The 17,408-nt window shown below is 35.1% G+C and overlaps 1 protein-coding gene across 1 annotated transcript; it reads left to right on the forward strand.

Annotated features, from left to right (window-relative positions):
• Positions 1-21: 21 nt before the first annotated feature.
• LOC121431991 (COP9 signalosome complex subunit 4-like) lies at positions 22-16,587 on the forward strand. The gene is made up of 10 exons (XM_041629796.1): positions 22-111; positions 3,032-3,111; positions 4,191-4,342; positions 5,810-5,913; positions 9,972-10,125; positions 10,871-11,021; positions 11,972-12,142; positions 12,435-12,550; positions 15,623-15,707; positions 16,235-16,587. The coding sequence occupies exons 1-10, from the start codon at positions 38-40 to the stop codon at positions 16,363-16,365; spliced, it is 1,218 nt and encodes a 405-aa protein (XP_041485730.1). The 5' UTR covers positions 22-37; the 3' UTR covers positions 16,366-16,587.
• The last annotated feature ends 821 nt before the right edge of the window (positions 16,588-17,408 follow it).

Consider the following 17,408-nt stretch of genomic DNA (forward strand, 5'->3'; position numbering starts at 1 on the left):
TTATTATATTTTCACAAATTGATCAGTCTCGTTCAACATGGCAGCTTCCATGAAACAACAATTATCGACTCTCTTGAGCGCTGGTGGGGCTCCAAAAGACCTAACAGAAAAGTAAATATCATTTAAGAGTATTCAAAATAGTTTTCAATGTTTGATTTGTCTTCTTTAATAGGAAATGGTTATTTTATAAGTATAATTAATCCCTCCTTTCATCATAGAAGATCGTTGGATTAACAGTTTTGTTGTATGCATATACTGTAGTGTAGTCCCACGCATTATATCTTTTGTCAGTGTGAGGAAACCCATATTGCCGTTTGGCTCCACTCATTTACACACTTGTTCACATCAGCCAGGATGACCATATTTCACAAAAGGAAATACGGGACGATTGACGAAAAGATCAACAAAGAAGGCTACACACTATTAGACTTGTGAAAAAATATAAAGAATTGGAAGGAAAGATGAATCAAAGAACAAAGAATAAGAAGAGAAAGAAAAGAGATAGATTGAGAATAAAGAAAGAAAATATGAAGGGGAAAATGAAGGGAAAATGGATGAGAATAAAAGAAAGGTAGAATAAAAGAAGGATAAAAGAAAGAATAATAGAGAGAAAACAAGGTTTCCATCATTCTTTGAATTGAATAAAAGGAAGACTAATAAATTTGTGAAATAGAAAGGAGAGAGAGAAAAAAAGAAAGTAAGAAAAAAGTCAGGAGGAAATAAGAATGAAGGAAAAACAATATTTCCTTCATTCTTTGAAAGAAAGAAACCGAAGAAAAACAGGAAGGAAGGGAAAGAATAAGAAGGAAAAATAAAATAAAGAATGAAAGAAAGAAAGGAGGATAGAGAGGGAGGAAAGAATGAAGGGAGGAGAGAATAGGAAAAAGAGAAAATATGGAAGGAGAGAAAGAACGGAAAGAAAAGGAGAGGAAGGGAGAAGGAAGCAAATAAAGAAAAAAGTTTAAGGAACAGAAAGAATGAAGGAAATAAAAAAAGGAAATTTAAATAAAGAAGGCAAGCAAGAGAAAGAAGGAAAGAAAAATAAACAGAGAGAGAGAAAGGATCAGGAAAGAAAAATAGGAAATAAAGATAGATTTAACAAAAAAAGGGCAAGCATGATGGATAGAAGGATGAAGAAAATATGGATAGAAAAGAAAGAAAGAGGAAAGAAGTTCAAACTTCAAGCAAACAAAACAACAAATGATGGAAGTTTGCTTTTAAGCAAACTCCCATCATTTGTTGTTTAAGAGATAATCATACACACAATGAAAAGTGTGTTGTTAACGTCAGTTACCGTGAAAATGCCCTTTTGACTTTTGTCATAAAAAATTACTTATTTCCTTAGTAACCATACACATTACAGTTGCAATTTGTTTTTCATGATAAGTAAAATAAAGGGGACTAAATACATTACTCATTGGAAAAACTTGGAAATCATTTTTTTTATTCACCAGAGCACTCAAAAACTTGAATTTGGGGCATATTTTGTGTACACCCTCTATTGGTGTGTGGTGGAAAGTAAAATTGCAAGAAATTTGTTATGCTACATGTAGTTTGATTTTTCTCTACTTATTCAAATCAACATTTTTCTTGGGTGGACTTGACCTTTAAGAGCCAAGTTATTGATTTCGATGAATAGTTGTATGGAAACTGACAGTGTAAAAAAATCAAAACACTTTCCCCCTGGAACATTTGAAAATAAGCCAAACTTTTTCCAACCTTATTTCACCACACAGGAAATAGTTATAGAGAACAAGGTTATATCATAACTTTGTTCATTGAATGAGTGCTCATTGTTGAATTTAACTACCGTCAAATTAGTGGTTTTGAGACAGAGTTAGAGATCATCGTTAATACTGGAAGCTAAACAATATCAGCCGGGTATCAGTGGAGTAAGGTGACACTGACATGGTTGGGCTCGAATCATGCCAATATGAGATCATTTATTTCAAATGTCATGTATTCCTTGATAAGCTTGATATCTGTTTATAATTCAGGGTGAGGGTCATGATTGTCCCAATTAACTCAGGGTTCAAACCGGGGGGGGGGGGGGCACTCAGTAAATAATGTGTGGTGGGTATGTGCCACGGAGGGGACCCCCATTTTTACACTCAAATTTTTGTTCCGAGACATAGCATTTTTATCTTATTGAGAAATAGAACAAAGAAAACCACTCCAAAGCTTCGCATATTGATCCGCTACAGTGAGCTGCTATTTTGATGAAAATCAGCCACAGAGCACTGTCCGACCATCGCCTCTGCGCGAGCGCTCCCGGCATTCGTGCCACCAGGCTAGCTGCATGCACGTATGCCCGTTCCATAGGGATGCATACGCACTCACATGCTAGTGACCCCTTCCAAGGATTCCCGTTTTCACATACATTTATAGTTCCGAAGCCCGTTCGGAGGACCCTCATTTTTACAATAAACCCGCTCTAAAAATTGGAAACCCAATTCTAAAATCCTGGCTAAAGCCCCACTGGGCCTGATCCTTACCCAATGCTTTTTCCTTCTAAATCTTAAGTTTTCTTTCATAAAATAATACTTCCAAATTTGTTAGCATGCCCAGCCTCTATTAAATCCACCAGACCAAAAAGATATTTAGTTAATTTTCTTGATTTTATTGTAAAAATTCACTGTAGTGTTATTTCTAATTTGGGCGGATTATAAGCTATTATCAATTTTCCAATGAAAATATGAATATTAACACTGGTCATCAAGATGGAATTCAAAATTGTGCTAATAAGACATTGAAATGAAGAGAGGATTGGCGGGCTTATTTGCGAATATTGCCAACATATTTGTCTATTTTTATTGCAAGGTTCAATTGTAACGAAATTGATCTCGATATTTTGTAAATGTGAAATCTTGAAATGTACTGCCGTGTTTTATGTTGTGGTCGAATTTCGACAAATCACATCAGGTGATGTAAGTTACAATTGAATCCTTTAAAGTTGATGATGTATTATCATTGGTAATGATTCAATCTGACAATGATAATGAAAGTTTTCCTATATTTTTATCATGTGCAGGTATCGTAAGATCCTAACCGATATTCTACAGCTTGGTGAAGATGACCTAGTAAATGGACTACAGTTCTTCATTGAAACAAGTATGAAAATTCATATTTCTAATTTAAAAAAAATTTAAGGGAAAATTCTTTTGGGAGGTATTGGAATGATAAATTTGAACTTTCAAGTGCTATTTTGTGTTATTTAAAATGATATAACAGTAAAAAAGTCCACTACAGACGATTGCTTTTCAGGTGCCCTCACATTTAAATTTGACACATTCAATCAGACCAAATTATGCAAAACATGTCATTTTAGCCCTTTTAAACACTATGCTTGAGATAACTTGGGCTTGGGTCTAGATGACAAATGTGTTGCAATAAAATCTGTTATAACAACCACCTGCCTTTCTATAAAGATCTTGGGCCCGTCTTACAAAGAGTTATGATTGATCCAATCAACCTCAACTGTTTGGAAATCCATCAACTTCATTTTTTTTTCTACAAAAAATCTACACAATGTTCTTTGTAAACAAAGAGGAGCACACTGAAATCTAAGAAAGAATGAATTGATAGAATATCTAGAAAATAATTTGAGCAAACATCCATGTTAAATGCCAGTGATTGCTGGCTTCCATAGTTTTGGTTGATCAGATCAAGTGCAACCCTTTGTAAGACAGGGCCCAGAGATTTGGTTTCCCTTGAATCACATTCCCAATCAAAACATGCATTACAAGAACCCGTCACCATATCAAAAAGGAGAAAGCTGTGCCAAATGAACTATGACAGTTGTTTTTAAAGCTTCTGGAAGCAAAGCCTGTAGTTTGTATTTCATTGTTTATTTTTCTATTAATACACAGTGGTGAAGGAGATCGGACCACATTATGCAAAACATGTTATTTTAGCCCATTTAAACAATATTCTTGAGATAACTTGGGCTTGGGTCTTGATGACAAATGTGTGCCAGTCAAACATGTTAAAGCAACAACCTACCTGTCCATAAAGACCAAAAATTTTGTTTCCCTTGAATCGCAGTCCCATCAAACCTGTATTGAAAGAATCTGTCACGATGTCAAACAGGAGAAAACCATGCTAAAAACTATGACAATTATTCTAGAACCTTCTGGAAACCAAGCCTGCATTTTGTATTTCATTGCTTATTGTTCTATTTCTTTACACAGTGGTGAAGGAGAGTGTGAGTCTGGTGATCTCCAGGCAGCTCCTGCTTGAGGTCTGCAATCAGCTCCCTCATCTCCCTGATCCGGTCTCGCAAAGGGTTTCTCACTTTCTCCTGGAGAAGGTCCATCCGAGAGCAGTCTCCTTTGAAGAACAGGTACATAAAGGCAGACATGCCAACCGCTCCCTTTTTAGAGTATTTGTTTTTGCTTTAAATACACCAATACTTTTTGAATGACTTGTTCCTTTTTTTTTTATTTCCCGACCATGGAGTATGTGTAATACACAGTGCGTGACACTAACACCAGTCCGACAGTCCCAGACTGGTAAAAATCACTGTCGGTGCCAGTAACCTGTTGCATGAAAAGAACAAGTAAATTCTTACCTATGAGCACATGTTTAAAAGGGTGAATTATCAAGTTTTCAAGTAGAGTCGTTTCACCTGTTTCTTCACCGACCTCACTACAACAGGCTGGCGATTGTTACGTTGAGACAAATTTTCAAAAATACTCTTTTTTGTCAATTTTTTTTCCTTATAAGAATGCTTTTTTTGGTTGTAGAAGGTTGGCAGGTCTGTAAAGGTCAAGTCCACCCAAGAAAAATGTTGATTTGAATTAATAGAGGAAAATCAGACAAGCATGATGCTGAAAATTTCATTAAAATCGGATGTGAAATAAGAAATGTTATGACATTTAAAAGTTATGCTTATTTTTGACAAACAATTACATGCATAATTTGGTGATAGTCAAATGAGAGAGTTGATGATGATGTCCCCCACTCACTGTTTCTTTTGTATTTTATTGTTTGAATTATACACTATTTCCACTTTTACAGGTTTGACAATAAGGACCAATTTGACTGAACAACAAAATGTTAAAACAATGGTAATTCCTCGTGTTCAGGAACGAATAAAACTTTGTTTCACATGACAAACAGGAGAAAATTGAAATATTACATATTTCATAATAAACAATAAGACTTTGAAGTGTCATAACTTTTTTATTCATTTCAAATCAGATTGTGATTATATTTTCAGTGTTATGCTTGTTTGAATTTTATCTTTTTATTGAAATCAAATTTTTTTTGGTGGGATGGACTTGTCCTTTAAGTTTGCTTCCATCCCCAAGACCCTTTTATAAAGTCCACAACCTTAGATGAAAGTGAAATCGACAAATCGTTAGCTTAAAAGCTATAAAGCACAACAAGTTGCATGTATTTTCACTTCCTACCAGCTGAGTAGTTTGAACATGAGAAAAACATATATTAGCGTGTTTCAAAAATACATTTAGACTTTACTGTGCTTCTCATTGTGCGTCTTGTGATGTCATGCCGTTTTCTTGAGTTTTTTATTTCATAGGTTTGTATTAAGTAAATATACATTTTTTTTCTTGATGTCAAGATTAAAAATTGATATTTCTTTTTACAATTTTCAGAAGCAAATGACACCCAAAGTATTTAGTTCTGAAATGGATGGAAATTCACAGCTCTTGGGTATGTTTTTAGTGGGGTGTTTTTTTGTTCTGTTTGTTTACTAGCTATTACCAATTCTTTTGTTCTATTTTGATGCATGTAAATAACAACTTTAATCAAATTTTGATGTCATTGTCTTTTTTTCTATTCTTAGATGGGGAGTGTAAGGCAGCATCTATCATCCATCTATGAGAAAGAACAGAACTGGAGGGAAGCAGCCAGAATCCTTGTTGGGATTCCGCTTGAAACTGGACAAAAGTAAGCCAACCTCCTAAAACAAAAAATAAATAAAATTGATAAATAAGTAATAAATAATTAATGAAATGAAATAAATAAATAGATAAATGAATACATAAATATATAAATAAATAAATGAATATATGAATAAATGAATAAGTAAAGAAAAAGAATTTATTTAAAGAAATAAAAAAACAAGATAGAAGAAAATAACTGAAAAAAACATTAAAATGGAAAAATAATAAAAATCTCTAAAATATGCCCCCCCCCCAAAAAGAAAATGATGAAATTGCTCTCATTAGAAGTATGCCACCTTTTTCACAAAATATGACATCCCTTTAAATTTGTGCCTCGAATATCTCACTATGTTTAGGACCTGAATCTGCCTCAGAATAGACTGTGAAACACATTAAAGTAGAAATATATTGAAAATCGTAAAAATGGAGAATCATATATCAAAATAAAGGAGAAAATAAGGAGAACACGATGGTGTACATCATTTATCATGGAGACCGATGAAACTCAGTTAATTGATAGTTTAAAGTTCTCTCCCTGAATGCTTCAAACACGCAGAATTACGTCCGCGAAATTGGGGATTTTTTTATGACGTCACTGTCTGTACGAGAGGCGTGATTGGCTCTCCCACGTGAAGCTCCACTTGCATGCAAAACCTGTGAGGGTACGTTTTCTCCTCATTGTCACTGAATACTTCGATCCCGAAATAAAAGAAAACCCATAATTTTATCTAGATTTGGATTTTCAAATTGATGATTTTGAGATGAAGAGAATGATGATGAAGTGAACAACACAGTCAGTGACGTAGTTGGAGGTAAATTGGGGGAATTACGCCGATGATGATGAAAATTCAACTTGCAACACGATCACAAGTCATGTACATGCCGATTCGCTACCAATTCATGCAGCTGGAAGTGCTAGCTACACAGCGCGGGCCAAATTGAATTCATGAAAATGAATAACCACATCCAGACAGAGTCTATCATAAGAAGGAAAATAATGATATAACTGCATGTACTTTCAAACAAGTGAATAATCCGAACCTGAAGGCAAATCAACTCAACGAATAGCAGCAGACGATATGGCATATGCACCGACGATAAACTTCATGTGGCTGGGATAGATTGTCACTCGTTCTGTTAGATGTAACTTTTATCTCATTAATTTGACAAAATTACGAAACTCGGGGAATTATTTATCTGTACAAAATATAGTAACATCTCTTATTATTTTTTGAATTACGAAAAACCTTTTTTGAAGTAAAACGTTCAGGTAAACTAAAATAAAAGGTCGTCGCCCAACATGCGTAGCTTGTCATTGCAAACAAACCATCTCAAACATGCACATACCGTACCGGTATTCCTTCCTTGCTCGCCTTGCTGATTGAGAGCTGTGCAACACGTGCATAGATCTATTCTCTCAGTCAAGGTGAGCAAACAATGACGGCATGTGTTGTTGTGATGGTTTGTTTACGATCACATATGATGGGGATGATCTTTTACATGTAATTTTAGTTTACCTCAACGTTTTACTTCAAAAAAGGCTTTATCGTCATTTAAAAAATGATACGAGATGTTACTATATTTTTATATAGACAAATAATTCCCCGAGTTTCGTAATTTTGTCAAATTAATGAGATAAAAATTACATCTAACAGAACGAGTGACAATCTATCCCAGCCACATGAAGTTTATTGTCGGTGCATATCGTCTGCTGCTATTCGTTGAGTTGATTTGCCTCAAGTTCAGGTTCGGATTATTCACTTGTTTGTAAGTACAGTTATATCATTATTTTCCTTCTTATGATAGACTCTGTCTGGATGTGGTTATTCATTTTCATGAATTCAATTTGGCCCGCGCTGTGTAGCTAGCACTTCCAGCTGCATGAATTGGTAGCGAATCGGCATGTACATGACTTGTGATCGTGTTGCAAGTTGAATTTTCATCATCATCGGCGTAATTCCCCCAATTTACCTCCAACTACGTCACTGTGTTGTTCACTTCATCATCATTCTCTTCATCTCAAAAATCATCAATTTGAAAATCCAAATCTAGATAAAATTCTGGGTTTTCTTTCATTTCGTGATCGAAGTATTCAGTGACAGTGTGGAGAAAACGTACCCACACAACAGGTTTTGTATGCAAGTGGAGCTTCACGTGGGAGAGCCAATCACGTCTCTCGTACAGACAGTGGCGTCATCAAATTCCAGTCAATTCAGACAACGATGCGAGGCATATTTCGGAGAGGCATTTTAGCGGTTTTTAATAGGCGATTTTCACCTTTTGTATTATTTTCGGTATTTTTGAATGACCAACTGATAATCCCCACATCATTACCTTTCCATTGATATATAATAAGACCACATTCATAATCAATACATTTCTCCTTTAAATGAAGGTTTTTGTGCCCAAAGTCATAAAAGAGGTTTTACCCCTCCCCCACTTGATTTTTTATCATCTTTTAAAAAAAAAAAAATTGTATACAGGTACACTGAATAAGATGCAATTTTTTTCCTTTAGGTATGGACATATCACATGCAATATAAAACATTTACATTTATTTCAGTGAGCATGAAAATAACTCATGGTTTTTGTCTCACCTGCGAAGCAGAGTGAGACTATAGGCGCCGCTTTTCCGACGGCGGCGGCGGCGTCAACATCAAATCTTAACCTGAGGTTAAGTTTTTGAAATGACGTCATAACTTAGAAAGTATATGGACCTAGTTAATAAAACTTGGCCATAAGGTTAATCAAGTATTACTGAACATCCTATCAGAGTTTCATGTCACATGACCAAGGTCAAAGGTCATTTAGGGTCAATGAACTTAGACCATGTTTGAGGGATCAACATCGAAATCTTAACCTGAGGTTAAGTTTTTGAAATGTCATCATAACTTAGAAAATATATGGACCTAGTTCATGAAACTTGGACATAAGGTTAATCAAGTATCACTGAACATCCTGCACGAGTTTCACGTCACATGACCAAGGTCAAAGGTCATTTAGGGTCAATGAACTTTGGCCGAATTGCGGATATCTGTTGAATTCCCATCATATCTTTGATTGTTTATGGATCTGATTCATGAAACTTGGACATAATAGTAATCAAGCATCACTGAACATTTTGTGCAAGTTTCAGGTCTCATGATTAAGGTCAAAGGTCATTTAGGGTCAATGAACTTTGGCCGAATTGCGGATATCTGTTGAATTCCCATCATAACTTTGAAAGTTTATTGGTCTAGTTCATTAAACTTGGATATTATAGTAATCAAGTATCTTTGAACATCCTGTGCGCGTTTCAGGTCACATGACCAAGGTCAAAGGTCAATGAACTTTGGCTGAACTGGGTGTATCTGTTGAATTACCATCATAACTTTGAAAGTTTATGGATCTGATTCATGAAACTTGTACATAAGAGTAATCAAGTATCACTGAACATCCTGTGCGAGTTTCAGGTCACATGATCAAGGTCACAGGTCATGTAAGGTCAATGAACTTTGGCCATGTTGGGGTTTTTTGTTGAATAACCATCATATCTCTGTAAGTTTATTGGTCTAGTTCATAAAAAGTGGACATAAGAGTAACCATGTATCACTGAACATCTTGTGCGAGTTAGAGTAGTATTCAAACTCAGCACTGCTGCTATATTGAACCGCGTGGTGCAGGTGAGACGGCCAGAGGCATTCCACTTGTTTCTTTATATTAGTATTGATTATCTCAATTTATGCATGGAATTAGAATGTTGTACTTCTGTGAATGAGGCCCCTGAACTGCATTCTGTTTGACATTCTGATTAAATGAATATAAAGATGGTAACAGAGTGTTTTCTTGTAAATGTATTTCATCTTTTAAAAGTAAAAAAATCTATTTCTTTGTTTTTGACATGAGATTTTTTAGTGTTTTTTTCAAAGGAAATTGTCGGCATTGCTCTCCGATCATTAGCAACATCAATTTGACTTTACCTTTAATCCGCTGGAGACGGAATGATTTTGCTATAACTCTTCTATAGACCCCAGCCCACATTTAGGTTAAAACTCATCAATTGTTTGTTCTGTGTGTCTATAGGCAGTATCAGGTCGACTACAAGCTTGAGACATACCTTAAAATAGCCAGACTTTACCTGGAGGACGACGACCCGGTCGAGGCAGAAGTCTACATCAAGCGAGCCTCCATGCTACAGGCAGAATCCAAAAGTGAACAACTCCACATCCATTATAAAGTATGTTTCATGTTAGATTTGATTGTAGCTCTTTATTTGTTCACTATAATCGAGTAAAATATGATACTCCTCATGCCTATATCAATCCTGTTATTGTGTTATTTTGATATTTTATTTTTTATCTATCCTGAAATTGAAAATGAAATATCGCTACAAAAGTTATTTTAAGAATGCTTCAAATAGAATCCAAAAGTAAAGAATTCTACATTCATGATAAGTTGTTAAATTTGTTCCTAAATTTGTATTATTTGGATGCTAAATCAGTCTGTATGCACTCGATCTACTATCACTTTGGTGTTTCATGTAAAATTTTATCGTAGCTCTTTATTTGTTCAATAAAACATTAGAATATCCTACTATTCATGCCTATGTCAATCATGGTATGATACTCTCATATTTCATTTTCCTTCTGGCCAGGAATTGAAAATAAAATTTTAATGTACAACTTAGTCATTCCATCGTGACTCGTGTGACATTTAGACAAAATTTCAACTTCTTAAGATCAATTACTTGAAAATCGTATATTGCAGACTTGTTTTTCCAATTTATTTCAATCAAAGTATTGATAATACACATTTCACGACAAAAATTTTGAATTGACAGTAGTTTTTGTAGGGGATATATCAATTTTTCAGTGATTATGTCATAAATTTGAATTTTGAATCACTGTGTGTGTTATTGAAACAAAATAAATGAATCAATAGATGTACCTTACAAGAAAAGTATGCATTATATATTTTTCCAGGTGTGTTACGCCCGAATGCTGGACTACAAGCGGAAGTTTATCGAGGCAGCGCAGCGGTACAACGAGTTGTCCTATCGTACAATCATAGCAGATGAGGAAAGGATGGAGTCTCTAAGACACGCGTTGCATTGCACCATCCTAGCATCAGCAGGTAAATTGGAGAGATTTTCATGAAGCAGTTTTTCAGTGATTCCCCGACAGCTGCTACTGAAATCCTTTAAATCTCATTGGCTGAGGGACAATTTTGTCTTTGGAAATCACTTGCAAGTGGATTTGTGAACCCCCCCCTCCCTCTGAAATCTCATTGGCTGAGAGACAATTTTGTCTTTGGAAATCACTTGCAAGTGGATTTGTGAACCCCCCTCCCTCTGAAAATCTAGTGATTTAATAGGCCATAGTCTATTCACTTTAGTGTGCTTAAGTTATTGGAAGGCGAAACATGTCAAAACTTTTTTGACATTGTATTTTTCATCTTCATCTTGCTCTTTTTTTCATGCTTTGTTGGTGAAGATAACTGTTTTCATTCCCAGACATACATGAATGATTTGGATATTTAATGAGGTGTTAAATCAAACCTATGTTGTTAGATGTTTGTGTCGCAGATGGCCATCCATAGTTAGACCACAAATTTAAACCAGTGTCCATATTTTTTTTCTTTTTCTCCCCCCTTCCCCCTTCAAATTCTTTTTTTCTTCTCTTTCTTTGTTGCCTCCCCTCCTTCACCTTCTTACAGGGCTGCCACATCTTCCTGTTTATCAGGGAGACTTCATGAAAATCAACTGATTTTGGGGTGGAAACTGCAAATTTTCAACATCTTCCTGTTTTATAAATTGATTTCTTTCATACGATTGTGTGGAATTGAGAAAGATCTCCCTCCTTCCTTGGTAAATTCTCCCTTTAAGGTTACAGTTGCAGTTGGCAGTTCTGTTCTTATTTTCCTTCTTCCCCTTTGCCATCTTTGCCCTGAAACCTTTGTGTTTCTTTATTTTCCATCAAGTTCGAGTTCATGCTCACTTTCAGGCATAACCAAAAACAGCACCATCATAGTTTATTGAAATTCACTTTTGATCAAATCTGTACCCTGTCTTTGATTGATTTAAGGTCAGCAGAGGTCAAGGATGTTGGCCACCCTCTTCAAAGACGAGCGATGCCAGCAGCTAGCATCCTACGGAATCCTTGAGAAGATGTACCTGGACCGCATCATCAGAGGGGATCAGCTCCAGGAATTCGCCTCCATGCTTCAAGAACACCAGAAGGCCACCACAGCCGATGGTAAAGACAGTTTCTCCAGTTTAAGCAGGAAGTTGTCTAATTTGTGAGATCCGCTGTACTGCCAGCACGCTTTATTGCCAGCACGCATTATTACCCAGAATGCAATGCAAATATTTGATTACACAATTTATATTGTCTAAATAGCCTTTGGTTAAATTTCCAGTAGGTCTAATGAATATTTGAACTAATGACAGTCAACTCAAGAAGGTTAGACGAAATGAGATCAGCCAATATGGATAGACTAAATATGTGAATATTAATTAATTTTTCCTCTTGTCAATTTGCCCCTCAGGTTCAAGTATACTTGACCGTGCAGTCATAGAGCACAACCTGCTCTCAGCCAGTAAGTTATATAATAACATCACATTTGAAGAACTTGGGGCTCTGTTGGAGATACCTCCGCCCAAGGTAAGAATGGGTTAGAGCAGAAAGAATCATTTCATTAGTGAATTGATGGATGGATTGATTGGTGGATGAATGGATGGATGGATGGATGGAAGAATGAATGGATGGAAGGATGGATGGATGGATGGATGAGTGGATGGATGGATGAAAGAATGAATTAATTAATGGATGAATGGATGAAATGATGGGTGGGTGGGTGGATTTATGGGTGGGTGGATTTATGGATGGATGGATGGAAGGATGGATGAGTGGATGGATCAATTCAATTCAATTCAATGTTTTATTCAATTCCAATAAAAATCAATACAGAGTATAGAATACAGTAATAACAAATACAATGTGCAATGATAAGGCAAGAAAATGTAAGGTACATGTAAAACAAGTATTAAACAGATACAAATGAGAATAAAGAGATATAATATTGGAATTAGGAGGTCATAAAAACCTATCAAGGTTTGTCGAGATAACCACCCTTTAATACATAAAAAATAAAATAAGCCAAATTGAAATCATGAACTTAGTAAAATGCTCATTTAAAATTAAATTCAATAACTGAAATCATTTGATAATACATGTACATGTAATAATATAAACATAAGTTAAAACACATTTAACCGCACAAACCCAACACATAAACACACAAAGGCAGTAAAAATCCTTGCTTTCACACACTATTGATTAAATATAGTTTCAATTTCCTGCTAAAAACATTCGTTGAACTGATTGATCTTATTTCTATTGGAAGATTGTTCCAAACAGCTGGAGCATGGTGTCTAAACGAAAATAATACATAATTTTTATTTACAGTCCATAAGTGATATTTATTTTTGTTTCTTGTATTATAATCATGAATATTAACATTTAAATCAAGCATAGACGATATTGAATTATGGAGTATATTCTGTTTATGTTTAAAAATTAATATTGCACAGAAGTAGGAATTGAGTTGATAGATAATCAGAACGTTGAATTTCACGAAAAGTTCTTTAGTGTGGGCCAATCTGTGAGAAAATGAACATATTCGGATAACTCTTTTTTGTAAAATAAACAATCTTTCTAGTTTTGAAGGATATGTATTTGCCCACACTACATTACAATAAGACAAGTAAGGCAAGATTAAGGTATTATACAAAGTTAAAAAAATGTGTTGAGGCAAGAAATCACTAAGTTTGCGGATGATACCGATATTCCTAGATATTTTATTTGTCACATCCATTATATGATTACTCCATGAAAGTCTTTCGTCAATTAAAACGCCTAAAAACTTTGAGCAACTTACACGTTTGATAACTTGATTATTCATTTTAATATTTAATACTTCAATATTATTTACTCTATTATGTCCATGAAATAATATATAGTTCGATTTATCCATATTCAAAGAGAGTTTGTTATAGTACAACCATGCGGTTACATGAGGTAATTCTTGATTCAAAACATTATTCAAAGATTGTAGTGAATTATCAGAAACCAAGATATTGGTATCATCCGCAAATAACAAAAATTTCAATTTGTCTGAACATTTTGGTAAATCATTAATAAATATTAAAAATAATAGTGGTCCGAGGATAGATCCTTGGGGCACACCACATAAAACATTAAATGGTTCAGATAAAACATTTTTATAAGATACGTATTGCACACGATTTAATAAATAATTTTGAAACCAACATAATACATGACCCCTAATTCCATAAAACTGTAATTTGTGTAAAAGTATGTTATAGTCAATGCAGTCAAAAGCCTTGCTAAGGTCTAAAAATATTCCGATAGTGTGTAATTTCTTATTTAATGAGTTGATAACATAATCATGTAAGTTAATTAGGGCCATTTCAGTTGAAACATTTTTTAAAAATCCATATTGCACGTCATTTAAAAGAGAGTTGCAGTTAAGAAAATTATATAATCGATTATAAACAATTCTTTCTAAAATCTTTGAAAAATATGGTAGTAGTGAAATGGGACGATAATTAGAGACATCATGTAGGTCACCTTTCTTATGTACAGGAATAACTTTTGAGATTTTCATTTTAGAAGGAACTATGGCAGAAGATAGTGATAAATTAAAAATATGACATAAAGGATGCAGAATGAATACAATCACTTTTTTGATAACAACTGGACTTAAATCATCGATACCACAACTACTGCTACATTTTATATTTTTAACAATCTCAACTACTTCATTTTGATTGACTGGATGGGTGGAAGAATGAATGAATTGATTAATGGATGAGTGAATGAATTGATGGGTGGGTGGATGGATGGATGGTTGGGTGGGTAGGTGAATAGATGGATGAATGGGTGGATGGATGAATGGATGGATGGGTGGAAGAATGAATGAATTGAATTGGATGGGTGGAAGAATGAATGAATTGATTAATGGATGAGTGGATGAATTGATGGGTGGGTAGGTGAATAGATGGATGAATGGATGGATGAATGAATGGATGGAAGGATGGGTGGAAGAATGAATGAATTGAATTGGATGGGTGGAAGAATGAATGAATTGATTAATGGATGAGTGGATGAATTGATGGGTGGGTGGATGGATGGTTGGGTGGGTAGGTGAATAGATGGATGAATGGGTGGATGGATGAATGGATGGATGGATGGAAGGATGGGTGGAAGAATGAATGAATTGAATTGGATGGGTGGAAGAATGAATGAATTGATGGGTGGGTGGATGGATGGATGGTTGGGTGGGTAGGTGAATAGATGGATGAATGGGTGGATGGATGAATGGATGGATGGAAGGATGGGTGGAAGAATGAATGGATTGATTAATGGATGGATGGAGTGATGGATGGATGGGTAGATGAATGGATGAATGGAATGATTTTGATATCATGACTTTACCCAAGCTAAATGATAATAGTGGACCCTAATATAGACTATATCTAGATATTTGGCACTGTACAAATGTCTATTGTTCATTGTAATATTGATATTATTGTAATTATGATTATTATTTATCATTATTATAATTATTATTATTATTGTCAATATTATTGTCATTATTATTATTATCATTATTGATGAGCATGTACTCATGTTTTTTCTGTTTTTATGCAGGCTGAAAAGATTGCTTCACAAATGATATCGGAAGGCAGAATGAATGGATATATTGACCAGATCGATGGCATTGTACACTTTGAATGTAAGTAATGATGATATTTATCAATTATAATACACCTGATCAATATAAATACACGAATTGAAATTTATGTATTTGCAAGAAGGTGTAAATTCCAGGAAGCTTGTTGCTGCATGAGCAGATAAATGTGGGGGGGGGGTTAGGGCCACTGGATTCCAACAAAAGTTTAACGACCAAGAAAAACATAATTGAGTGGAAAAAAAGGAAAAGGAAATAAAACGGTTAAATGTGATATAATTTTCTAAATATGTCAAAATTTATCATAGAATTTCATTTTTTTAAAAGTTCATTATTTTTGCTTCCTTGCTCATGACCTTTTGGAAATATTGCTCCATCAGTCATATTGTGGACCCTCAAAGTTTTTTGCTTATTATGATAGTTTGTTGCAGGATATGCCTGTTACCCATGAGCTAAACTTATAATGTTCCTATTGATTTCTGAACAATTAGTAAACTCTTAAAAGTTGTTTTGTCTTTCCCTCAACAAGATTGACATTTCAGTCCTCTCCTTTCTTTTTCTTTTTTTTTTAGCAACGGATATCCTTCCACAGTGGGACAAGCAGATCCAGAGCCTATGTTTTCAGGTCAACAACATCATCGAGAAAATAGTAGCGGCAGCGCCAGAATGGGCAGCTTCCATCTCGGACAACCAGATGCAGTGAATATATTGGTGCTGAATGTTTATGAACAAGGACTGTAACACAGTGAAACCTGTATATTAGAGATCACCCAATGGAGATAAGAAAAGTAGCCAGTCTCATTATGGTATATCAAAGTAAGGAGAATTCTGTATATAAAGACTGCCTAAGGGAGAGAAGAAAAGTGGCCAGTTTCTCTGTGGTATTAATAATAATAATAAACGGCATTTATATTGTGCCATCTATCTAGAAATAATCTATTCCTAGGCGCATTGTTATTATTACCCCAGCTTTAGCTCAAGCAGCCTTCCAGCACTCAATGCATTCAAGGAATTAATCCTGCCGGGTACCCAGTCACCTCACCTGGGTTGAGTGCAGCACAATGTGGACAAATTTCTTGCTGAAGGAAATTACACCATGGCTGGGATTTGAACCCACGACCCTCTGTTTCAATGTCAGAAGACTAATCCACTGGGCCACAACGCTCCAACGCTGTTTCAAGGTGCAGAGAAACCTTTATATAAAGGCTACACAAGGGAGACAAGAAAAGTGGCCAATCTCGCTGCAGTATTTCAAATTAGAGCAAAACCTCTATATAAAGGCCACTCCAGAGACAAGAAAATGTTCTCTAAGAGCATGTGGGCTTTATGTACAGGTTCTTATATGTCCCAATGGGTTACACTACTCAAGGGAAAGCAAACCAGTGGTCTCTGTAGACATGTGGTCTGTCAGCACCAACCTACAATTACCATTGGCAGCAACAACAATTACTCTTATACAACAAAGGTAGGTTTTATATTACACCTCCAACATAAGCTATTGGTTTATACTTTTTTAAAGTGTATGGAGTATGGGCACTTAGATGGGATAAACTATGGTATTATTTATGTTGCATTTTTTGTTTATTCAATCTTGTTTAATGATTGGTTAACATAGCATCATGTGACCAAACACAACATTGCTATCATGTCAACAATGAGAAAGATGGTAAATTGCATTTACTCTTCATTCACTGTGTATACGTTTGTGTTGGTCTTGTCCCACAAGGACTCACTCTAGTTCTACAA

This window comes from Lytechinus variegatus, chromosome 18, assembly GCF_018143015.1.
Source record: "Lytechinus variegatus isolate NC3 chromosome 18, Lvar_3.0, whole genome shotgun sequence".
Lineage (NCBI taxonomy): Eukaryota > Metazoa > Echinodermata > Echinoidea > Temnopleuroida > Toxopneustidae > Lytechinus > Lytechinus variegatus.